At 40.8% G+C, this 26,618-nt stretch overlaps 3 protein-coding genes across 3 annotated transcripts in view; 1 reads left to right on the forward strand and 2 right to left on the reverse strand.

Annotated features, from left to right (window-relative positions):
- The window catches only part of MNAT1 (MNAT1 component of CDK activating kinase), a 61,455-nt gene extending 47,945 nt beyond the window's left edge, over positions 1-13,510 (forward strand). The window contains exons 9-10 of the mRNA XM_085894578.1: positions 4,682-4,788; positions 10,202-13,510. Of these exons, the coding sequence (XP_085750704.1) occupies positions 4,682-4,695 (14 nt within the window). The 3' untranslated portion in view covers positions 4,696-4,788; positions 10,202-13,510. The remainder of the gene's footprint in view (positions 1-4,681; positions 4,789-10,201) is intronic.
- On the reverse strand, positions 1,339-2,250 carry LOC147019818 (uncharacterized). Its single transcript, XM_085896627.1, has one exon. The coding sequence runs from the start codon at positions 2,224-2,226 to the stop codon at positions 1,339-1,341; it is 888 nt and encodes a 295-aa protein (XP_085752753.1). The 5' UTR covers positions 2,227-2,250.
- The window catches only part of LOC147019819 (cGMP-dependent protein kinase 1-like), a 156,310-nt gene continuing 138,359 nt past the window's right edge, over positions 8,668-26,618 (reverse strand). The window contains exons 18-20 of the mRNA XM_085893767.1: positions 24,982-25,123; positions 12,579-12,645; positions 8,668-9,042 (exon numbers count right to left, since the gene is read on the reverse strand). Of these exons, the coding sequence (XP_085749893.1) occupies positions 8,944-9,042; positions 12,579-12,645; positions 24,982-25,123 (308 nt within the window). The 3' untranslated portion in view covers positions 8,668-8,943. The remainder of the gene's footprint in view (positions 9,043-12,578; positions 12,646-24,981; positions 25,124-26,618) is intronic.

Here is a 26,618-nt window from a genome sequence, read left to right on the forward strand (position 1 = left end):
TCGACTGGCTTGTTGACATCGAAGTACGCAAGAACAGGCAGATGACAGCAAAGTTCCTTCAATCTCTCAAATGCTCTGGCTTGAGCCGGTTGCCATTGATAAACAACCTCAGATTTCAGCAGTTCCCGGAGTGGAGCTAACTCTTCACTCAACCGAGGGATGAATTTTGACAAATACGTGATGAATCCGACGAAGCACCTCACTGATTCCTTATCGGTTGGAGCCGGCATACTGCGAACTGCCTCAACTTTGACAGGATCAGGAGATAGTCCATCCTCAGACAGTATATGTCCTACATACTGTACCGACGACTGACGGATTTTACATTTCTGCAGGTTCAACTTAAGATTGTAGTTTGTTGCCCGATCGATGACTTGTTTCAGAATTCGATCATGTACTTCCACATTTGGACCAGCGATGAGAATGTCATCCATGATCACAACTGCTCCATCTATGCCTTCAATCATTTGGTCCATAATCCTCTGAAAAATTTCGGGTGCACATTTCAATCCAAAGGGAAGACGAAGCCACCTATACCAACCGAAAGGTGGATTGAAACATGTCAGATAGGATGATTCCTCATCTAGTTTGATTTGTAGGAATCCTGACTTTGCATCGAGCACTGAGAACACCTTGGCATGAGGTATATTTGCAACGACTTCCTCAACAGTACGCATGGGATGGTGCTCCCTCTTGATGACCTCGTTCAGATGGGATGCATCCAGACAAATTCTCAGTTTATCGTTCTGAGAGATACCACCATTGAACTGACCCATTCCGTAGGTTTGTTCACTTTGGCAATGTATCCGTCCGATTCCATCTCCCCCAGTCGGGTTTTAATACGCGGCAAGAGGGAAGCGGGTTGTCGCCGAGAAGCATGTACAACTCCCTTTGCACCAGATTGCAATTTAATTGTGTACATGCCTGGCAGAGTTCCTGTGGTTCACACGAGATCTGGATATTCCTTCAGTTCAGTAAGAACACCACAGGTATCCACTTCCGTTGCAACGGAATCAAGTCTGATGATCAGGCCCAGAGCTTCTGCAATATTTCCAGAAATTATGTTTTCCTGTTGGAGAGCAACCACTTCAAATGTTGTGGTGACTAACTTGCCACGATACCGAACAGGAAGAGCCACGGCTGCGATGGGTTTTAACTTGTTATTTGAGTAAGTAATACCTTGGTCGATTGACGGAGTTCACCAGTGTGATCAAGACGCTGGTAATCAGATAGTATCATTGTGTTGCAGCGAGCTCCGGTATCAATCCTGAAGGTCACTTGCTTTCCTGATACCAAGAGAGCCTGTCTCCATTTGTCACAAGGGAATGAAAGCGTTGTCTACAATGCGCTGATCCGCAGAATGTTTCCATTAGTTTCATCTGCATACTCGTTTGTATCAGCAGGAGCACCGCCCGACTGAGTTTCCACCGAGTGCACGCCAGCGCGTCGACGGCAAACTGCAAGCCAATGGTTTGGCTTCTTGCAGTAAGAGCAGGTGGATCCAATTGCTGGACATACACCATGATTCCATGAATGGTCAGGATCCTTACCACAGCGATAGCAACTGTCCTTACGCTGCTGTATATTCGGGGTATATCTCCTGCGTGATGGCTGTAATGGTCCTGGGTTAGATTGTGGTTTCGGCCTCGCTCGTTTGTAACGTACAGCGGCCACACTCATATCCTCATCACGGACAATGCGAATCTGAGTTCTTGAAAGTTCAAACTGCTGACCCACTTCAAGAGCTTTGGCCAGCGTAAGTTCTTCACCTCTGTCTAGTAGGCGTTCCTGAACTTTCTCCTCATAAACTCCTTGTATGATGGCATCCACGAGCACATCTTCAGGCTGCACATATTCACAGTCCATGAGAAGGAGCTGCAAGTCCTTGACAAAGTTGTCAAACGATTCACTGGGGCTTTGTTTCCTCCTGAGCAGTCGATGTCTCGCGATGCGCTTGTTTTTCCTCGGACGGATATACAATTCGAATTTGTCCAAAACTATGTTGGGGTCATTTTTCTCACCTTCAATCCACTCAAAGGTCTTGTATATCTCTCGTCCTTGTTCTCCGATCCACGTTCCAAGCCACCCTGCCTTGTGTTTGTCAGGCAGCCCAGCCAACGGACCGTCAAAAACGAATCCAACGTGGTTTCGGAATCGAACAAATTCCTGATACAGCGAAGTCAAATCCCAGTCAATAGTTGGGTGTTCAAAGTTCACGGATGCCATAGTTTATATGTTTCAAATACCAGCGTCAGATGGCGTGGATGTTCGGAGATATTTGCCGATTCTTCTGACACCATGTAAGATACTCAGGACTCCATGTTGGGCCAGACCGGACGTGACGTTTATTCACGATCACGGAGCACAACCAACCACAACCGGAAATCAACATACGTTACACAGTATTTGGTCTTCCAATTGAAAAACTATTTTCTGTATTTTCTCTTCGTGTTTCTATTCCCCTTTTCCATCTCATTTTCCAATGGCCACCTCATGTCTGGCATCCTGCCCTGATTTCCAAGTTGTTAGCTAATGGTATCCAGTATTCCTTCCAAGACTGGCTTTGAGGTGTCCAGTGTGCTCGCAAGCATCGGGTTGCTTTGTTGGAATTGTCCCAGGCTGTACTCCAAAGGCTGGTGTTCTTTAAGGGAACATTCTGGGACTATCATCCCTCTCTCCTAATCCAGAGCAAATAATCAAATAGTCATCTACTATGCATGTCTTTTAATCCATGAAAGACTCATATTCTCTCTTTGCTCCTCCATAATGATAGGTATGCAAATGCCCCAAATTTATTTAAATGATTAAGCCTCTGGGATAGGTACAGTGTCTGGAGTTCCTGGGTTTCACGACAAGCCATTATTTTTTTCTTGGGCAAATCATATCTTCAAGTTGGCCGCCAAAGCCAGCACTCACCTTGAAACTCTCCACAGAACGAAGTCCTTACTCCCTTTATTTATTATTATACAAAGTGGAGGAGCAAGAACATGGAATGGATCAGGCCATAACAGAACAAAAGGAACAGCAGAGAAAGAGGAGAGGAGCAAACACACCAACAGCAGGTTTGAGGGACAAAAATCGAGGGAGATAAATAATGGAGGTCGAAAAAAAATGGGTGGTGGGGAAGACACACGGAGTGGACAAGATGATTATAGAAGCAAATTCTCAGGAAGGAAAGACTGGGAATTTTGGAGGAGGTGGTCTCTGGGTGGGAGTTAGGGAGGGAGCGTTTGGGAGGAGAAGTGATGGTTTTGCCTGGGGGATGATCTGAGATGGTGGTGAACAGCTGTCTTGAAGACCTGAAGGGAAGAATGAGAAGAGAATGTGGAGGTTGATTTCAAAAAAAGGAACAAATAATTCAAGGTGAGCAGTGATTCTAGATTTTGGGAGTTTTACCAGAAGGGGGTTGATAGTGGTCAATGTGACCCCTGTAGAAACCTGGGGGGAAAAGGCATGGAAATAGCAGAGGGTGGAAGACCAGAAAGGAGGCAGTAGAAGACAGAGAGAGACCACTGACCAGTCTGCGATGGTGACGTGATAGGTCCATAGACTCGGCTTCATTGCGGGAGATTCCAATGATATTGAAAGCCTTGGTTTCCAGTGTCAAGCTGAGCAAGGTGTGAGGCAGGGGTGATAGCCCAGAGGGGAGAGCAGTACTCCATCAAGCTGCAGATAAAGGCCTTGGAGATGGGTAGGAGTTCAAATGTGTGCCAAGGAAGGACTTTGCACGATGGAGGATGCCCAGTCGGTGACTGTATTTGGCGGCTAACTTAGAAATGTGGTTTTCCAAAGAAAGATCATGGTTGATAGCGAGACCTGAAAGTTTGAGTGATTGGGAACTTCTTCAAGAGGATTGTTAAGAAAGTAGATGAGAATCTGCCAGATGGGCCTGAGAGAGAGATAGAGATATATATTTGCCAGGATTGAAAGATATGCCAAGTGTTTGACCAGCTTATGATTCTTTCAAGGTCTGAAAAGAGAGAAGATGCTGCTGCCTGTCTGTCTGAAGGATGAGAAATGCCACGATGAGGAGACTGGAGTCATCAGCAATGAGATAGAGTTTTTTCCAGGGAGTCAGTAAGGTTGTTGATAAAGTTTAGGAATATGACTGGGCCCAGAACACTGCCTTGGGGGTACTCCAGCCTTAACGGGGAGAGGAGATGCAAGGATTCCGTTGAGCTACTTGTTGGCTACGAGAACAGAGAAAGTCAGGAAGCCATGTATGGAGTTGCCCTTGGATTGCATAGGCAGAGTATGTGGAGGGCAAGGTGGGATGCCAGACTATCGAAAGCTCGAGATATGTCTCGAGAGACGGCCTTGATTTAATGTCTGACATTGAGAGGGTCCATCTTTTCTTAAGAGAGTAGAAGCAGTATGTCCAATGTAGTGATCTACTCCGAATCAGAATTGATGATCTGAGATTATGCAGTTTGAGAAAAGGAAGGATTTTATTTCAACTGCAATGATGGATTCCATGAGCTTGTTGATGATTGGGAGTAAGTTGATGGGTCTGTAGTTAAGGTGACTGGTTTTTGCACCTTGTTTAAGTTATGTGGTGATGTTGGCTGATTTTCAAGCAGATGGAAGATGATGGGGCGAAAATGGTAGAAAGAGGATGTGCAAGAGTAGCAGAGCCAGATTTTAGACACGCACGAGATGTTGCTGTCCGGTCCTGTTGCAGAAGTTGCAGAATGATTACCTGACTCGGTGGTGTAATGGTTCGAGCTCTGATTCTGGGAGGTCGGCAGTACAAACCCCACCCAAGACGTACCACCGACTTTAAAAATGGTATGTGTTGTTTCCTTACTTGACTTTCAGCATTTAATAGGATAGAGCATTGACAATCCCCATAGGTTGGCATCCATGGGGAGGAGGAAATTCCTCCTTTAGGAAATGCCCTGCTGAGTGCAGGGGCAAAGGCGATGCCATTGTTGCTGGTACCCAGAGTGCCCAGGGAAGTGACGACACTTCCTCCAAGCTCAGTTCATGGCTGTGTGTGTATGTCTTTCACTATGAGCATTAGATCCTGTATAAATTTTTTAAATAAATAATAAAATTATTCAAGGGTTGCCAGAAACTTCTCTATCTTCATAGGTGCAAAAGACAGTCCAGAAGCAGTTCGGTTATGACTGGGTAGGGTGATGTGGGTACACAGAGTGTGAGGGGTTGGGGGACACAAGATTTGGAAGTGCCCCCCCCACCTTCCCCAGCACCACTCCAGGCAGAGTTAATATCAGGGGCAGTAGATTTAAGGAGACCAGTCATGAAGTGAGATGGCTGCTTTGAGTCTCTCCCAGTTTGCTTGAGTGAAATTTCAGACTCGCCGGCACTGAGGCATGTTCTCTAAGAAGAGTCAGAGAGATGTTGACTCTCACAAGTACATTATCAGATGAACAAGAGACATTTGAATGGAAGTTGGTCATCACAAAGTCAAGAAGGGAAGATTTGCCATTGAGAGAAATCTGGATTGGAAAGTTCACAGATTGAGTCGGTCCCATGGAGTCACAGAAGTCCTTTGCAGAAGTGCCATGGCTGGTGAGAGAGGTACCAACACACAATCAAGTTGCATGGTAACAATTGAAATCACTACATGTGAGGAAAAGAGAGTTGGGATGATTAGTTAAAAGTTGGTCCATGTTGTCGGAGAAAGAATCAATGTAAATGGAGTCGTCACTGTTTGGAGGACGATACAACACACAGAAAAACAAGAGGTGGGTGTGGAGGGGATGTCGCAGTCACAGGTAAATGGACAGTGAGAAATGGAGTCATTTATGTAAAGTGCAATACGAGCACCAGGATGGGTTCAGGCCTATCAAATCGGAGGAGACAACAGCCAAGACGAGACATTAAGGGATCAGCAATGTTCTTTGGGAGGAAGGATTTTGGTTTATTAGCAGCAGCCGAGATTGAGAGTTCTGTCATGATGCAGAGAATGCCTCGGATGTTTGAGGTTCACACAATTTGGGACATGGGATGAGGTGTTGTTGGCAGGGTGCAAGTGTGTGGCAATTACTTAGGAGAGGGGTTGGTCGGGGGGGGGGTGGAGGTGTAGCTGAGAGTGCGTGTGGTGGGGGAGGAGCTTGGAGGGTTTGTATTGGGTTGGAGAGGGGGAAGGTTTGAGGTGGGGGTGATGTAGAAAGAAGAGGGCACACATGGAAGGATGTGGGCAATGGGCATGCAAATGTGGGCGAGGGTACTGACTGACATGCAGACCGTTAAAAATGTGAAGGGGAATTTATTTTCATGAGCAGACAGCCTCTACAAACTGGACTTGTTGAGATTCCCAATCTGGATATATGGAGACATATATCAATGGGGTGGGTGGAAAGAGTTTTTGTTGAAGGCATGGAGGAAAGTGGTACTGTTGGTAAGGAAGAGGGTTTGTGGACCAAGCATTTATGAGTGAGAGGTTTGGAAAACAATTCTTCTGAAGAAGAAGAGTAATGTAGCCCGATGAAGAACACTTTAAGTGCTCCTGATGGAGAAATAAAGAAGGTGAAGCATTTTAAAATGTATTTGAAAGCTTTTAAGAAAGGATAATTTCATTCAATGAAGATTCATTTTGGAGATATTGAGAAAAGGAAGGGATGAAGAATGAAGTACAGGAAATACAGGCAAATTGAGAAGGGTGAAAGGACAACACTTGGGAGAAAAGAAGTGAAACGAGGCACACAGCGTCAGAGCAGACATAATTTACATACCAGCTATCCGAGGACCAGGCCTGAGCCACAGTGACCCGGATTCAACAATACAACATGAGGTACAATTTAGCACTGTAAACTGGATGAAAATACAAATGGCAACACAGGGACAAAACTAGAATGACACTCGGTAGAGCGCATATCTCTGCCAGACTGAACAGTTTACATTTTCTATCCCACTGATAGGCCGGATCTGCATCTGGACCTGAACCAAAATCGAATTGGCTTGTTCTTATCACCCACCCAACTCATCCAACTAGTTTTGTCATAATCAATCGACAACGGTTTGAAACATCACGCTATGTATCGTTTTTGGCCCCGCATCTCTCAATGGTGAAGAATCACTTAGAATTTTTTTTATTAATCTCGGATCCGGATATTCACCAAAATCAAATCAATTAATCCGTGTCACACACCCAACATGTCCACCAGGTTTCCTCCAAGTCCGTCCATAACGTTTGTCGACATCCTGCTCACAAACAGACAGACAGAGAGGGGGTGAAAACATAACCTCCGTTCAGTTTCGGTGGCAGAACAAAGGTAAATGTAACAGAAAGACATGACAAATCTGATCCGGTATACTTAGCTTTTAACTTGAAGGAGGAACTACCGATCAGAAGTGTATGTGAAGCAACCCCCTAACCAGAGGTGGAGGTAACGAGGAAAGGATTTCTGGTGTGCAAAGCCTTCATTCAAATTTTCATTGAGTATGTCACCTCACTCTGGACTGATGCTGCTGCTTCTCATCTTACCCCTCCCCGCACTGGAATCTCAGACCCTTGTTATCAGTGGAATCTCACTTCAGGAAGATGGGTCTCAGGATGTGCTTCTCGCTCACCATACCCAGATTGATGGCCCTGCAGTTTTACTTTCTCTATTCTGGTTTCATTTTCCTGCCTTCCGACCTCTTCCCTCTCCCCCAAACCCCTGCCTCTCCAGGCCACTGCCAGAAATCCTTTCCCTGTTACCTTTCACAATTCTGAACTCGACACTCACCATGGAGGTTTCTTGAGTTTGTTGCCTGTGGTTCTTCCCTGCAGGATTTCGAGTCTTCTGCCCACACATACTTCATGGTCTGTCTCTCCCTTCTCCACGACAGAGCTTTACTACACACACTGGGACTCAGTTCTCACCTTTCTATGATTATCCTTGTGTTGTGGTGCATCCATTTGCTATCGTCTCATTGTCTTCCCTTTGACATATTTTGTCTATTGATCCATGAGCCTTAGCACCAGTATAAAAAAAAATTCTTCCAAAAATCCCAGAACAATCAGTTGCATTTTCCTTGCATCACCCCAGTCAAGTGCTCATTTATTATGCTGTGTTCTTCAACCTCACCAAGGCCTTTGACACTGTGAACAGACTTGCATTGTGGATACTGCTTTATAAACTGGATTGCAGACAAATTTATCTGCTCAGCACGCAACTTTATGCTGAAAGCTGTCATTTAGTGGCAGGCTCCAGTCTTGATAGCCAACATCTTGTTTCATACAACTGTCAAGTAAGCAATGTGAAGGACCACCTACAGAATCTATGTTTGATTTCATTTCTTTGGCAGACTCCTCAATCTTCACTCACTTCAAGAGAGTAGCCTGATATTGGAGGCACTAATCCAGAAGCAGGTCCATGACTATGCTTTGTTCATACATACAGAGTACAGTTTCCAGATGTGTAATCAATTCTTCATGGCTGCAGCAGTTTGGCCAATTAATCGACCCCAAAAAGACAATTGTCCTGTATCAAGTGCCATTATGTGACCTCCACTGCCAACATCAACCTCACAAATTGGTGGTATCAAGCTGACAGCTGTACTACCTTGGTATCACTATATCCGATGACGCACTCCTCCATTTCAGACATGTACGTAAAGCAGCAGCGGCTTTGGCCTTCTCAACCACAGAGTCTGGAACAAATGTGGTCTTAAGTGAAAGCATTTAACTAAAGGTGGAAATCACCTGAGCCAACATCAAATTTATTTCCACTCATTTTTCAAACACAACATACAAGTACAAGATAAACAGAAGTGTTTTTATTGAACAGAAACCTGGAATGGCATTGAAAGTACAAATAAAAGTCACTTTTTTAAAGTAAGCAAATGGCATTCTTTGGCCTAATTGAATATCACTGAACCATGAGGCATGATTTAATACAATACTGTATTGTATTGAATTTGGTAATCTCCTGAAATTGAGCACAGATGTCACCACTGAGAATATTCCAGATAATCAGGTGTATGTGATAGTCAGAAGTCTTGCTCCCATCCCGAGTCATCATCGGGAGGGGGAGGTGTTGTATCTTCTGGGAAGGAATCGAAGTTTGAAGTGTCAGTTGGACTAAGTATCTACACAAATGGGGAACAAAGATACGATTCACATGATATCTAAAGACATAAATTTTTATATCTACCTCGACAGGAACTTTGTATTTATTGGTGCATACTTATATGCAAATGCTTCTCATCAACACCACTGTAAGTAAAATATGAGTACTAGTCTTCTACATTCTGTAATTTCTTTATTTCTTCTTGTGCAGCATTATTAACGAAATAGTGTATTAAATACAAGAAGGCTCTCTCCAACCCAGTATCTTGCTCTCTTGCTCTCCCCTCCCCACCAACGTCACCCCCCCCCCCCCCGTCTCCATTCGCGATTGATATGATCAATGATGGCTGTCTGGTTCCACAAACCCCTGGGAGTGGATGCATCTATGTAGAAATGAAACGACTGGAGAAGGAGGGTCTGTGTGGCAATGTTTGTGATTGGTCCTTGGGACATGAGAGGTTGTGCTTAATTGGAGATCACAAAAGGAGCACATATCAGGAACTTATTAGTCATCAGTCGTCTCTGGAACTTGCTCTTGCTTTGCAATCTTGTGCCGGCTGTCACCTTTACTCACTTTTGCTCTTGCAATCTTCTGGACAAGGCAGGAGTACATTAGGAGAGAGATGTCCAACAAATTCAGCACTGCTTCTTTGACGTTGAAGGCGTCCCACTCATGGCACTTGAGAGCTTGCTTTGGATGAGGAGCCGATCTTGGGACCAGGCCTTTCCACCCTGAGTAGCTGGCTGACACCTAATTTGGCCTTTTGTTTGGGTATGCTGCATCTGAGTTTTATTGTGATCGTGGTGGTGGTTCTCCTTGTCATTCAAAAGGAATGGTGTGGGTTGATTACCGATTATTGAATCCTCACCATCTGACATTGAAAGTAACAGTGATAGGTGTAAAAATGATGAAATACCTGATTTCTCTTGTGTTTATTGGTTGCCAGTATGAACATAATTTGGCCTGCCAACAATAGTCTAGATTAAGGTAACAATGGAGCTTTTTACAACTTATTGCCTCTTAAAACTCAATTCCTCTGTTTGATAATTTTTACAACTCCCAACATAAATGGCTGTAACTCGAACCTCACGTGTTATCATATTGCTTGATTTCTGCAGATTTGGGGGATGTAGACGTATTCAAAATGACTTTTTTGACCCTACTCATTTTGTTGGCAGGTGACATATGATCCTCCTTGGGTGATACTGAGGACCTGAATCTTGTCTGGGTTGAAGTGCTACCTGAGGGTTAGACCAAAGTCCCATTTTCTGGAAGTCATCGGGCAAAGCTTCGACTGCAGCCTGTTTCAAGGTTGAGTAACTTTGCAGCACAAAATGGAGCCAGGAAAGTGACTAGGTAATCCAAGGAGATGGAAAGATCATTTGTGTTGATAAGAAAATATTATAATGCTGGAACACTGCCCTGAGGAATGCTAGCTTCTACAGGCGGAAGAGGTGACATAACGGAAAGCAATGCACCACTTTGGCCTGGGAATAAATTACCTTAGCCAAGTACAAAATCAATATCAAATGACAACAGATAATAACTTGGTAAGAGGATGAGGATAAAATGTGTTTACATAAACCACAATATTATCTTCCTCTAAGTCAAATATCTTATTATTCATGTGGAATCGAAGCAATTGGTTTTTCATGTCAAAAACATGTGGAAGACAAAGCTCCATCAACCGATGACATCATCCAAATAAATAAAATTAAAAGGAAAAAAAATGTTTTGACAATCTTACTGTGCAAGGAGAAACTCATTCAATCAAAATGCCACCCAAATAATGAAATTTACAGTTTTATCTCCAACTAGAGCGAAGTTGATGGCATGCCATCACAAATTCCCACGTTTCTCACCTAAAGCAAAGTTGAAAGATGGCAAAAGGTTCAACCAGGAACAACCCAAAATGAAATTTTAAGTTCAAAGTTTTTTTTTCCCCATTTTTACTCCTGTGACCCCCCCCCCCAAGTCCCCACTCCCTGAGGCATGAACCCAGGGGTCAAATCCAAAATATCGTTACATATTTCATGCATCCTCCATTGTTGATTGCAGTAAACAAGTTTCATTAAAAAAATGTTTAAAATGTGCCTGTAATCACATTTTTCAGTATTTGACTTTTTGACCCCACCCAAGGGGATGGGGCCAAAATGATACTGCTCTTGCACATTCTTGCCATGTGGTGATCATAACTACCAAGTTGGGTGAATTTCTGTACAACTTTATAGAAGGAGATTACATGACAGACAGATTGTAGGCCTTGATATCTCAAAAGCCTTTGACAGAGTTTGGCATCAGGGTCTGATATCCAAGCTTCCCTCTTTTGGCTTTCCTCCTTCACTCTGCTCCCTCATATTGAGCTTTATCTCCAACCGCACTATCTCTGTAACTGTTGATGGTTCAACATCGACCCCCTTCCCTATCAACAGCGGTGTACCTCAGGGTTTCGTTCTATCTCCAACACTCTTCCTTCTTTTTATCAACGACCTTCTTTCTTCCACAAATAACCAAATGCACTCATATGCTGATGACTCAACATTATGTTCCTCCATGTCTTTCCCATCTGCCCCGTCTTCCCTCACTCGATCTACATCTCGTTTTATCACAGTCACCTCCTTAAATGCGGATTTGGAGAAGATCTCCCAGTGGGGCAAATGTCATCAAGTTAAATTTAATGCCTCAAAAACTTTCTTCCCATCTCTCTATCTAAAACTCCTCTAAACTCTCCAATCTCCTTTGAAAGCTCCACAATTACACCATGTGATACAATAAATTTACTGGGTATCACTCTAACATCAAATTTATCCTGGAATCCACACATTACGCAAATAGCTAAGTCTGCCTCGTTGAAATTAGGAGTCCTGTTCAGATGTCGAAGATTCATTTCCTCTGAACAGTTGCTCCAACTATATAAAGGTTTGATTCGTCCTTGTATGGAGTACTGCTCTCACATCTGGGGAGGTTCCAGCTCCACATACTTATTGGACAGAATTGAATCAAAAGTTATTCGACTTGTCAACTCCACCAATGTGACCTCAAAACTTGACCCACTCAAATTACGTCGCATAGTAGGCTCTTTCTCTTTTCTACAGATATTACTTTGGTTTCTACTCGCAAGAACTTGCTGCTTGTGTACCTCCACCATTAGCGAGACCAAGGAACACTCGACAAGCCACTATATCACATGATCATTGTGTGGCCATTGGCAATTCAAGGATGGGCCGTTACAATGTTTGTTTCTTCCCCTCTATTGGCCAAATTCTGGAACTCTTTGCCCTCTCATGTTTTCCCAAACAGTTATGACCTTCCCCTTTCAAAAAGCAGATTTTTTTCTTTCTCAAAAACTGTTAGATTATTCTCTCTTTTCTTACTTTTCTATTTATGCAGTTCTTTTATTTAAGGCTTGGCTTTTGAGGACTATTCAGTCCGTGCCTGTCGCTTTCAACATAAAAAAATACAGAGCCTGTTGCAACATCCCCCTACTTCACTCAGCAATCAGGCCTTTCATGTACAAATGAAAATTTATACATCGATGCAAACTTTATTCATTACCGTGGGAATAATTGGAGCAGGTAAAGTGAGCGCACGAAGGCCTGTCCAGTTGAATCCTTCAAACCACCTGCAATAAACACGTTCCATTACAATTCAAAAACCCTGTGAAATAAAGGATTTTAATACACATTAAAATAATTATATGAGAATACTTTTGTGTATTTATCATATGGGGTGGCTCAATAATATAAAAGTGAGGATACAACTGGCAACTCTTTAACCTGAAAGGCAATGGTTTGGTAAAGCGACCAAAATAAAACTTATTTCGCATGTAACTACTAAATGGTGTACTCAATAGTTTTACAATAAAATGGCTTCATTCAAAAAAAAGGATGCCATTTTATGGAAGCCATGATAATGAACAAGCTGAGAAAGGGAAAACAAAACAAATAATGTTGGATATAAGTCAGGAGGATGAAACTAATCACAAAATAATATGGGATGCAATGAGATTTTGCAAAGCTGGATACAAGTAGCATGGCAATAAAGAGGATGGAGGCCTTTTCCAAGGAAGGAAGAAATCAGTGAACAAAAGAATGAGTTTAATGCTTTAGATATCGTTTTCAGATGAGCAGTATACCCACAATGGAAGTTTACAAAATCAAACACGGGACCCTCAGATCACATTGATATTGATTTACATCTCTGTGGGTTGTGACCTGCAACTCATATTCGCATGTATCTCATGATTGTAGAATCCATGATTTCATATTGTTAATACTTCTTGAAGCAATAGAAAAAAAGCTGTAAAATTCCACGGAAGGAGCACACAAACAACAACCACGACGACTACGACAGCAACTACAACTATGTGTTATAAAAGTTCCTTTTTTTGCTTTACTTCATTTTACATTCTCATTGAGATAGACAGATATGCAATATGTGTCAAATGCAACATGTTGTCTTTTTATTAAAACTGTCAGGAAATCGAAGGGTCTTCACGAGTTCATATAAAACTACATTTCCTATATATTCGCTCGTTTATATAAAAGTAGCCCACACGTTTCCTATATATTTTCGAGTTCATACAAAAATTCCTATGTACTGTGTCTTGATTTGTTTGTGTACAAACATTCTTCTATAATCTTCTATCTTACTACTGTATGTAAAATAAGGCAATTCTCTGTACATCTGATAATTATCGAATCGAAAATGGATGGGCCAATCTCCACCAAATTTTACATACGTGCTTGGGGTACCTAGGGTCAGGTTATGGACACAAGATAATCTCACTGCCACTCTGGCGAGAATGACAACTTGCGATTTTCATTTGTACATGGAGAATAGTGCAAGTGGTTTAAATACTGACATCTGCCAGAGGGAGTGGTTATTGACACTATATTTCACTCCCAGAGGGAACAGGTATTATTAGTTAGTCTCTCCCCGAAGGGGATGCGAGACTATTGCAACACCCCTGTGTGTGTGTGTGTGTGTGTGTGTGTGTGTGTGTGTGTGTGTGTGTGTGTGTGTGTGTGTGTGTGTGTGTGTGTGTGTGTGTGTGTGTGTGTGTGTGTGTGTGTGTGTGTGTGTGTGTGTGTGTGTGTCCACATCTCTATTTTTGCTTTCAATTTTTTTCTTTGCAACCGCTTGTTCGATGGATGTAAAACTTTTAACATAGGAGGGACTCCATGGAGAATATTTTATTGAAAACTCTGATATCATTGGTCAAATGGTATGGCAACCAAATGGGATTAAAGGGAAAAAAATTGAACATTTTCTCCGAAACCGCTCAACGAAAAAAATTGAAACTTGGCATGTCATTAACTCTCCATGGGATATATAGGGTGATAATGATGATGTCATTGGTGAACTGGTATTCTAGCCATAATTGGTTGAAATGAAATCCTTATCTGAAAAATCCGAAACTTCATGTATCTGATTTACGACCTGATGCGTGTGAAGAATTTAACCTGTGATATCATAACCCATGTGAAGAAACTATGTGACATAATAGGGTGCATGGATGATACAAGTATATGGGCCATAATATAGCAGTGGGCCATAATAGTAGCATGTTCAGTTAACGATCGTATTTTTGTTCAGAATGAACATGTGAGGTAAGACTATGCGCTCTACAAATGCCGATCTAGTTTCTAAAAGGAGCAGTGTCAGTGTGTGCGTATCATGCTTTATTCTAAAGGATTCCTGCTGTCGTATGTTAATGAAAATGGTTCTGTTGGAAAGCTAATTAATAATCGATTTTCTTGGAATGAAAATTTCAAAGTTGTGAAACATTATCTGTTTCATTATAAAAATGTCTTTTAGCAGGACTTAGAAATTAATCCAGCAGTTCCTACGGTACCATTTTTATTATTCGACAACAGCAAGAACCATTTAGAAGAAAGTGTGATGTACATTGAAAGAGCACACAAAATTAGATATAGTCTGTACTTCTTGAAACAATAGAAAAAAACATAAAATTCCATGGTAGGAGCACACAAACAACAACGGCTACTACGACAGCAACTACAACTATGTGTTACAATGGCTCCTTTTTTTCGCATCACTTCATTTTACATTCTCATTGAGATAGACAGATATGCAATATGTGTCAAATGCAACATGTTGTCTTTTTATTCAACACATCAGGAAATCGAAGGGTCTTCACGAGTTCATATAAAATTACATGTTTCCTATATATTCGCAAAAAACCCCCCAAAAAACTGCCTTTTTACAGCCATTTTTCCCTGCTGAGCAGGGATTAGCTTTTTGCGGGCTCCATGCAATCATGGTTCCCTTCTTGAAGCAATGTTTTATGGCCGGATGCCCTTCCTGACGCCAACCCTGGTCGCCTCTTATGACACACAGGGATATGGTACACCTATTCTAACCAGGAAATACACCAGGACCAGTCAGTCCACTGGTACTCATTTCGCCGACCTCGGAAAAATGACAGGTTGAGTCAACCACCTGGTGTTAATTAATTGGAAAACGGGGCTCACACTTAGGACACTAGGATCCCAAGCCAGCTACACAAACCACTAAGCCAACACCAGGCTTGGCCTATATATTCGCAAGTTCATATAAAATTACACTTCTATATATTTGCTAGGTCATATAAAATTACTTCTACAGTATATATTCATTCATATAAAAGTACACTTCTTATATACATTTGCTAGTTCATATAAAAGTACACTTCTCATATATATTCAATAGTTCATATAAAAATATACTTCTATATATTCGTGAGTTCACATAAAAGAACACTTCTATATATTTGTTAGTTCATATAAAAATACACTTTTCCTATGCATATAAAAGTACAATTCTCCTATATATTCGTTAGTTTATGTAAAAACACACTTCTCCTGTATATTCGTTAGTTCATATAAAAGTGCAGTTCCTCTTTATATTTGCAAGTTCATATAAAATTACACGTTTCCTATATATTCGCAAGTTCATATAAAATTACATATTTCCTATATATTCGCAAGTTCATATAAAATTACATATTTCCTATATATTTGCAAGTTCATATAAAATTACATGTTTCCTATATATTCGCAAGTTCATATAAAATTACATGTTTCCTATATATTCACAAGTTCATATAAAATTACATGTTTCCTATATATTCACAAGTTCATATAAAAGTAGATGCTTCCTATATATTCGCAAGTTCATATAAAATTACATGTTTCCTATATAGTCGCAAACCCCCCCCCCCAAAAAAAAACTGCCTTTTTACAGCCATTTTTCCCTGCTGAGCAGGGGTTAGCTTTTTGCGGGCTCCATGCAATCATGGTTCCCTTCTTGAAGCAATGTTTTATGGCCAGATGCCCTTCCTGACGCCAACCCTGGTTGCCTCTTATGACACACAGGGATATGGTACACCTAGTCTAACCGGGGCATACACCAGGACCAGTCCACTGGTACTCATTTCACCGACCTCGGAAGAATGACAGGCTGAGTCAACCCCCTGGTGTTAATTAATTGGAAAAACGGGGATCAAACTCAGGACCCTAGGATCCCAAGCCAGCCAACCAAACCACGAAGCCAACACCAGGCTTGGCCTATATATTCGCAAGTTCATATAAAATTACACTTCTATATATTCGCTAGGTCATATAAAATAACTTCTACAGTATATATTCATTCATATAAAAGTACACTTCTGATATACATTTGCTAGTTCATATAAAAGTACACTTCTCATATATATATTCAATAGTTCATAGAAAAATATACTTCTATATATTCACGAGTTCACATAAAAGAACACTTCTATATATTTGTTAGTTCATATAAACATACACTTTTCCTATGCATATAAAAGTACAATTCTCCTATATATTCGTAAGTTTATGTAAAAACACTTCCCCTGTATTTTCGTAAGTTCATATAAAAGTGCAGTTCTTCATTATATTTGCAAGTTCATATAAAATTACACGTTTCCTATATATTCGCAAGTTCATATAAAATTACACGTTTCCTATATATTCGCAAGTTCATATAAAATTACATGTTTCCTTTATATTCGCAAGTTCATATAAAATTACACGTTTCCTATGTATTCGCAAGTTCATATAAAATTACGTTTTTCCTATATATTCGCAAGTTCATATAAAATTACGTTTCCTATATATTCGCAAGTTCATATAAAATTACGTTTCCTATATATTCGCAAGTTCATATAAAATTACGTTTCCTATATATTCACAAGTTCATATAAAATTACACATATATATATATATATATATATATATATATATATATATATATATATATATATATATATATATATATATATATATTCACAAGTTTGTACAAAATTACTTCTACATATTCGTTAATATAAAATTACTTCTATATATTCCTTCATATAAAAGTACACTTCTCATACATATTGAATAGTTCATATAAAAGTACACTTCTCATACATGTTCAATAGTTCATATAAAAGTATACTTCTATGTATTCGCTTGTTCACATAAAAGAACACTTCTCCTCTACATTTGTGAGTTCATATAAAATACACTCTTCCTACACATATAAAACTACAATTCTCTTATATATTCATTACTTTATGTAAAAACACTTCTGTATATTAGTTTGGCCATATCAAAGTACAGTTCTCCTTTATATTTGCTAGTTCATGTAAAAATACACTTCCATATATTTGCGAATTCATGTAAAAAATACTGCTATGTTTGTGGGGTCGATGTGGGAATTTCATAGGAAAATGCCTGGTGTTGGCTTAATGGTTCGTGTGGTGGGCTTGGGATCCTAGGATCCTGAGTTCAAATTCCATTTGGCTGTTGAATTATTACCAGGTGGAGTTGACTCTGCATGCCATCTTTTTGAGGTCTGCAAAATAAGTGCCAGCTTTCTGGTATCCTGTGTCGGAGTGGCGACCCCTCCAGAATTGTGCCCATTCGCCAAGGTGACTGCTTAGGCAACACCAATGGTCTGCACCAAGTCTGGTCACAATGGATGGATGGATAGGAAAGATAGGATCGTATAGAGTTGCTCGGCCTGAAGACATGTAGGAGACATCTTGATGTAAACTCAGTAGGGAAACTGAGCTTAAGTGTTACTTCTCACCACACAGGGGGTGGTGCAGTGTTAATTAGATAAGGATTAAGGCTAATTTCCCCCAGTATGTAATTGCCACCTGTGATGCTTCCTTATATTTTTGTATTACAAACCAGCAATGAAAGAATTACGTTTTTATAACCACAACAACCATTACAATCGAGCTGCATGACCAATCAGGCAAGAAGCTCCGCTACCAAGGGTGATGGCTGGTGAAACCACGCCCCCGGAGGTGGAAGATTGATAGGCGTGGACGTCGAAGGGATCTCAGAAGCGAACGGATGAGTGGAGTTGGGTGTGAGGGACGTGATCAGAGAAAACAGAGCACATCTTAGCAAGAGAATGGGGAAGCAGGTCATTGCAGGAGGAGTGAGACGCAGTCGGAGACGAAGGCTCTAAGCAGGACAGAAGTGAGACAGGCAGGATCAGTGGTCGAAAGAGCAGGGTATTACGGCTGGCTTTCCTTCAACGCATGAAGAAGACCGCACGATTCTTGTGTTCGTGCTGAGGTGAGTTTGCCCGCGTGTGGGAGCAGCACCAAAGCCTCGTGTTGAGCCATTGGGGGAAAGAGATGGTGCCATTCTGCGAAGCAGAAGATCGACGTCGGTAAGAACGTTCGACGAAGAGAATGCATGGCGGTTGGTGAGCCCTGGCATTGAATACTGTCTCACAAATTATCTCACATACGTTCCCTGCCCAGAGAGTGGTTCGTCACCATTTTGGGCACGTCCTCCTGCACAATAATGAAGCAGTTTGGTGACTTTCAAGCTACTGAGACAATCCCCTGGACCCGAAGCTAAGTGCCGAAAGAAAGGAGGGATTTTTCTTTGTTTTATTCTGTTCTCGTGTTTGTATTTGAGTCTGTGTGGAGGCGCCTCAAAATTTGATTTAGATTTAGGTTACCTCGCGTCTTGATTTGTTCCATTATTACTTTTGCTTTTCTGGTTATTAAATCATGATTTATTTAAGTTGTTTGTGTCTGTGTGTCTGTAGTGGGTTCGAGTACAACCCATGTTCCTCCGTCCTTTACCGTTATTTCCTTCATGCGCGCCATTATCTCCGAGAATCTCGGCTGTAAGCCTCCAAGAGAGAACTGTTTGGCCATCCGTCCAGGTAGGGGCTAACCCTTTGGATACGACAATACACTTCTCTGATATATTCGCTCATTTATATAAAAGTACACTTCTCCTATATATTCGCTAATTCATATAAAAGTACACTTCTCCTTTATAGTCGTGAATTCATATATAAAAGTACACTTCTCCTTTATAGTTGTTAATTCATATATAAAAGTACACTTTTATATATTTGCTAGTTCAGATAAAAGTACATGTCTCCTATATATTCTCTAGTTCATATAAAAGTACACTTCTCCTTTATAGTCATGAATTCATAAATAAAAGTACACTTCTCCTTTATAGTCGTGAATTCATATATAAAAGTACACTTCTCTTTTATAGTCGTGAATTCATATATAAAAGTACACTTCTCCTTTATAGTCGTGAATTCATATATAAAAGTACACTTCTCCTTTATAGTCGTGAATTCATATATAAAAGTACACTTCTCCTTCATAGTCATGAATTCATACATAAAAGTACACTTCTCCTTTATAGTCGTGAATTCATATATAAAAGTACACTTCTCCTTTATAGTCGTGAATTCATATATAAAAGTACACTTCTCCTTTATAGTCGTGAATTCATATGTAAAAGTACACTCCTTTATATTTGCTAATTCATATATAAAATATATGCTAGTTCATGTAAATACATATAAATTCATATATAAAATGTATACTTCTATATATTTGCTTGTTCATGTAAAATACACTTCTATATATTCTCGAGTTTATACAAAAGTACACGTCTCCGATATATTTGCAAATTCATATATAAAAGTACACTTCTATATATTTGCAAGTTCATATAAAAGTACACTTCTCCTATATATTTGCAAGGCCACATAAAAGTACACCTATATATTTGCGAGTTCATATAAAAGTACACTTCTCCAATATATTCACAGGTTCATATAAAAATACACTTCTATATATTTGCTCGTTAATATCAAGAACACTCACGATATACATATTTTATATCGTCTCCAATATATACATATTTTCTGGTGTATTAACCGCACCCCTGTTTTTCACGCTCAAAAAAGAAAAACTTTTCCGGTGTATTAACCGCACCCATGTTTTTCATCCTCAAAAGAAATGAATATATTGATCATTTTATTTTCTGATCTAGATCTAAATACCTTTGTACATTAATTTTGTTCGGAACAATGTGACGGAGGTATCAACATGCTTACTCCCATGTCCACTTAATTTTGTCTCACAGTCTTATTATCATTTTCAAAAAGTTGAAGAGAGGAGAGAATACCAAGAAGTTTTTATTTTTCTTTCTTTTTTTAATATTACAAAAGGATTTTTTTTGTTACTAGAAAAAGGAAGAAAATGGATTCTTACCAGTATCATACATATTTCTTGTGGATTTGTGGCCCTGAAAAGGGCTGTTTGGGTTTGATGAAGCTTTTCAGGTAAACTCGAGCAAATCCTCGTCAATGCTTTCCTCGTGACTGCACGTAACTCCTTGTCTGAATCAGGGTAGAGCAAGTCCCTGCTGCTGTCCGCATCGCTGTCACCGTCATTTGCTGCCTCCTCCTCCCAAACGATGTCGTCCTCTGTGCCTTCCATGTTCTTGGAGATGCAGCATTTCAGAAATGCTCTCTTGATGACGTATCCAGAAACGTATGCATCTTGAATCCAGAATATATCTTGAATCCAGAAATGGTATCTCCTCCCACACCTTGACGATCCAGTCACAGATCATTGGAAGGTCGACCTTTCTCATCCTCCCACTGTTGGTGTAGGTCTTCTCCCCACTCATTATCCAGTCGGACCAGCAGCGACATAGCCCGTCCTTGAACGGCTTGTTGATGGACACATCGAGGGGCTGCAGGAGCAATGTCATCCCAACAAGGATGACGACGAGATTGGTGTTGGTCCGACGGCGCATTGCTTTGGTGTCATCGGTCTTGTGACATTTGAATGCACCCAGGACTAGCATGCTCTGTCATCGGGAGAGACTGCCATCCGGCCTACTACTCCAGACCGTGTGCACCCAGTCCTGGATCAGTCCCTCATCTATCCACCCCTTCTGTGCACGAACAATGACGCTGGCTGGAAACTTGTCTTTTGGCAGTGTCTTCTTTTTCAACACGACAAAGGGGGGAAGCTTGCCACCGTCTGCGGTACAGGCAAGCATGATGGTGAATTGGTCCTTTTCGTGTCCAGTCATGTTGATCATCACATTCCGCTCCCCTTCACTGTGACGGTGGTCCCTCTCGGTATGTCGAAGGTAAAAGGGGTTTGGTCGGCATTCCCAATCTTGCTGAGGGGATATTCTTGCTCTCGGTGAAGCCTAATGATGTTGGACTGGGAGCACGTCTTATCAGCCATATCATAGTGTAGATGCTGGGAGATGTGTGTGGCGTCGAACCAACAGCTGATGGCATCCTATGAACCTGTGGGCCCACGACGGGCTGACCATGAAGTCCCCGATGTCATCCTTAGCTAAGCTCTTTGCCTTCAACCTGAGAGCAAGTGTTGAGATGGCGGAACCCTCTACTCTATTCTCCCGGACCCATTCTGAATTTAATTGAATAATAATAATAAACGTCCTGAGTCAGGGTCAAGTGTCCGATCAAAGGAGGGTTGTAACGAAGTGGGACATCTTGGTACCCGATCATCACTGCCAGTAGTTATAAAGTGGCAGTTCTAGTTATGTTTATTATTAATTACGTAACACACCAGTACACAAACACCACACAAAATACTCCACACAAAACAAGTCCTGATGAGGTTCTGCAAACTTTGATTGCTCTTTTTCTTGTTTATTTTGTTATCACATCTTAAATTTCCGACTGGACGTGTGTGCGTGCGTGTGTGTCGATATATGAATATGAACAAAATTGCAACTCTCACTTTACATTATTGGCAGAAGCAATCAAGCATCTTTGGCTTGACGTAGCTTTGATAATAGACGATTAAACTGGGAATATCATGAGAATTTGACTCAAAAAGAGCTCCACACAAGCAAGCTCGTCACCTTCCCAAACAACCTGAGCAGTTCCAGAGCTAAATATTGTTACCTGGTAGAAATTCAAGTAACTCAAAGGGTCTGCTACCAACCACTTAACTATTAGACCGGTATTGCTGCTAATCGGTGGATCGTAGGTAATCTTGGAGAATAAACCACACATCATGTGTTTCTAACTTCAATGTTGTGAGTTTTCAGAGAAACCATCAAAATGAGATGTGGGAGGCCTTTGACTTACATTGGACTGAAATAGGCTGCTTTAGGGTTGAACTGTATACAATCAAGTGATGGCTCTTTGGGTTTATGATCTCTCTAACCATAAAATCCAAGTCGCAGATGGTGGCAATTAATTAGGTGAGAGATAATTTATTACTCCATCCAAATGAGGGTGAAACACACAGATGGGTCTTTGAAAATTTATAATGTGGGAGGCTGTCCTACTCCATAGTAAGGTTCTTGTAGCTTTGACATTTCATAATTTGTCTGCACAATTGCTGTCAATAAGTCAGTTGAATGTTTCTATACATTTGAGTTGCTTGCACTTACACCAGGTGCAAGTGCTTTGCTATGGAATTGCTTTAACAGAACGAGACGACGACTTGAGAGATTCGTGGTTACTGTAATATCAGATGGGTTTAAAGAATGAGGGCTCCAAGATAATACAGCTGGGAGAAACGACCTGGTATTGAAGTTGGTCATCTCATGGTTGCAGTTCAGCAGATTGAGTGAGAAATGCGGTGGAAAAGTGAAGTCTTAAAGATCTTTGTTGATTTTGTACCTCTTTGGAGATCACCTTGCTCAGTCATGATCATTTATTTCTTGTCTTTGTAGGGCTTTATTGTCGATGTTGCCATTTTGTAAATTGCATTCATTTGCTCACACTACTTTTTCTTAATGCTTTGTTCCTTGATGCATCCAAAACCTTTTTTTTTAAACACAGCCGAATACTTCCCATATTTAACGAATCCCATGCATCGTGGGATCATATATTCATTGCAAAATTGAACAAATTTTCTTAGTGTTTGCAGATGGTCCATGGTATCAAATGCAATCCCAAATTCTGTTTGTCGTCAGTTAGACAGTCTACATTTTTTTTTCATTGACAGACTGTTTGTACTTTAGCAAAGATTTTGAAGACAACAGGCAGGAAGATAGTTAGTCTGTAATTTCTGAAGTCTTCTTTCCCTCTTTTCTTGTGAAGAAGTATTTATTGTGGTATTGTTGCAATCATTTGGTACTTTGTTTTGCTTTGTAGTCTGCAAAACTAATGCCAAAATCTTAACCAGTTCATCTCCCCCTTCTTTAATGATCTCAATTGATTATACAATCATCTCCTGGTGCAATATATATATATATATATATATATATATATATATATATATATATATATATATATATATATATATATATATATTCCACGAAAGAAGCAGGCTGACTCTGACACGATGATGACGTCACGTGCATAAATTACACCAACACATCACCTCCAAACGAGGAGGCATCCATATGGTCCTGAAGCCTTTGCAGACTGAGATTAAAGCCTATGGTCACAAATAGATGAAAGCAGAGATGTCGATCTAGATTTCACCCTTGTTGTGGGCTCATCAGGACAACGTACTGCAATTGTTATTTGTGACCATATTTGGCTCATTAATATAACTGAATCGAACCCCCAAATTTGATGATGCAGTCGGTCACAGATCGAGTCCCATCACAGCAATTGCTGCATGACCTGTCAGCAACAAGTGTCACCTGCTATGCGAGCACATTGTCTCTGCCCTGCTGATCACCAGTCAGGAGGTTTGCAGCCAGGAACATTAAATTCAACAAAAGAAGCACGCTGACTCTATGACACGACGATGACGTCATGTAAATAAATTACACCAATTACGTCATGTGCATAAATTTGTGACCATAGGCTTTAATCTCAGTCTGCAAAGGCTTGAGGAACATTTGGATGGCTCCTAGTTTGGAGGTGATGTCTTGGTGTAATATATATATATATATATATATATATATATATATATATATATATATATATATATATATATATATATATATATATATATATATATATATATATGTGCACCGGACCTTTACCAAAATGGAATCACCTTGTTCTTGTCTCCAAGTCAACTCACCCACCCAGTTTTGTCGAAAACCGTCCATAACTATTTGAGATATTGTGCTATATATCGTTTTTGGCCTTGTCTCTCAGTGGTCAAGAATCATTAAAAAATTCAAGTAACCAGAGCCGGATCTTCACCTTAAATCGAATCAATTCATCCTTGCCAGACACCAAACCTTTCATCCACCTTTCAAGGCAGAGGCAATCAAACAAAACAATTGATGTAACCCATAAGCCAAAAACGACTCAAAATGCTTCGATATGATCAAAGGATAATGGATTACTCTCAATAAAAGTAGACACTATCCGATGTAATCCCACGTGCGATCAGATAAGTGTAATTGCGGTTGTAACAGCATTACATATGGTGGGCACATGATGGTGTGCGGCAGAGAGATGGGGGAGAAGGGAGGGAGGGAGAAAGATGTTGGAATACGTTCGACGCACATATACACCATGACTATACTCTGAAGACTTTCTCAAACCCTCTAATATGCCTACCAACCCCTTTTCCATTTTTTCCCTTGGAAGTTTTATATATCCAAACTTTTTGCAGTTGAACTTTGTTTAAAATTGAAACTCGTGAACTATTTCATCACTCTAAATGGTATTTATAAATAAAGTACAATACTTGTGCTTCTGGATGTCCTTGATTCCATTCTTCAGGTTTCCAAGTCTTTCTGCTGAATTATCTCTGTTGAGATGCAAACAAAATAAATTGCAATGTTGCATTCTGTGCTTAAATATGCTCAAAGTCAGGCATGTCCATGAGGCTTGATGTGAAAGTAAAGTTTAAAAGCCAATTATAGCAAAGCATTTGTCAACATTAATTTCTTCCAAAGGTGATGTTCTTTTGTAGACTGCAATCAAGTGGGAGGTTTCATCACACAATGACCATTTCCGACTGGTGGGTCAAAGGCAACTATCAGATTGACCTTTACAGGAAACCCACTGAGTGGGTGTTTGGAGAAGAATGACAATTGCAATGATTCATCCACAAACATTCAACGGTAATTCCTATCTCCATTCAATAGGTGAGACGTCATACTTTAATTGAAAGATTCCGAACCATTCTCACCATAGTCCCGAGTCACTCCCAACAACCGGCAATTGTTTGAACCCAACAAACAAATCACTTCGACATGGATTACCAGAAAGTCATCAAAGCATTAGAAGCATGTCATGAGACATCTTGGCAGGGGAAGATGGCGCTATAAAAGAATATTAATCCCTCAATGGACTGGCAGGATGGTCTACAACAGGGGTTCCTAAACCCAGGATCGTGACCCGAACCTGGAAAAAAAACCCCTCAAATTCCCGTTTTTTTCAGTGTTTTTCATGTTGAAAGTGTTTTCTCCGACAATTTATATTGTAGGTACGATACCATTTGGGTCACGAGGCGAATGCGATTTCAAATTTTGGGTTGTGGATAAAAGTTTGGGAACCACTGGTCTGATGTACACTATCCTTTAAGATGTCTAGCCTGGGTTTGAATCCATTCCCAGCAATAAACTGTCATGCCAGTGTTTCACATGCAGGGTGATTCAATGTTTGTGCCATCCCTTGTAAACTGGAATCTCTCTTCCTCTTATGTGGCGACTTCAATTGTCATCACGCCAGTTGGCTAGGTGTGGGTACCTCTCTCACCTGCCATGGGACATCAGCAAAAGCTTTCTGTGACTCATTGGGACTGACTCAATCGGTCAACTTCCCGACCCGGATCTCAACCAATGGTACTCCATCTCTTCTGGATCTGATTTTGACAAATTTCCCTGACAATATCTGCTGCTCTTCCTTCGCTCCAATTGGTTCTTCTGACCACGTCCTTATTAAAGTGGACATCTCTCTGGCTGTTATCAGAGAACCACCTCACCGCCGTCGAGTCTGGCATTTCACTCAAGCCGACTGGCAGGGTCTCCGAGCAGCCATCAAACTTACAGACTGGTCTCCTATCACTACTTTCTCAAACATCAACTCATCCTGGGAATTCTTTCAAAGAAACTTGCTCTCCCTCATGCACAGATTTATCCCCTCTCGTGTTCAGTTGTCTTACCCTTCCTCCCGCCCTTGGTTTACTGAAGCTTGTGGCGAGGCAGTTGTCCTGAAACAACTTGCCTTTGCCTCATGGAAAGCAAACCCAACTGAGGGCAATCTCAGTTCTTTCCACAAAGCTCGGAACAAGTGTGTAGCTACCCTCAGGAGAGCCAGAAAACAACATCTTTCTCATCTCAAGTCTGAACTCTCAAACCTCTCTCCCTCCTCAAAATC

This window comes from Eptatretus burgeri, chromosome 9, assembly GCF_056783735.1.
Source record: "Eptatretus burgeri isolate ZD-2024b chromosome 9, Ebu_testis_v1, whole genome shotgun sequence".
Lineage (NCBI taxonomy): Eukaryota > Metazoa > Chordata > Myxini > Myxiniformes > Myxinidae > Eptatretus > Eptatretus burgeri.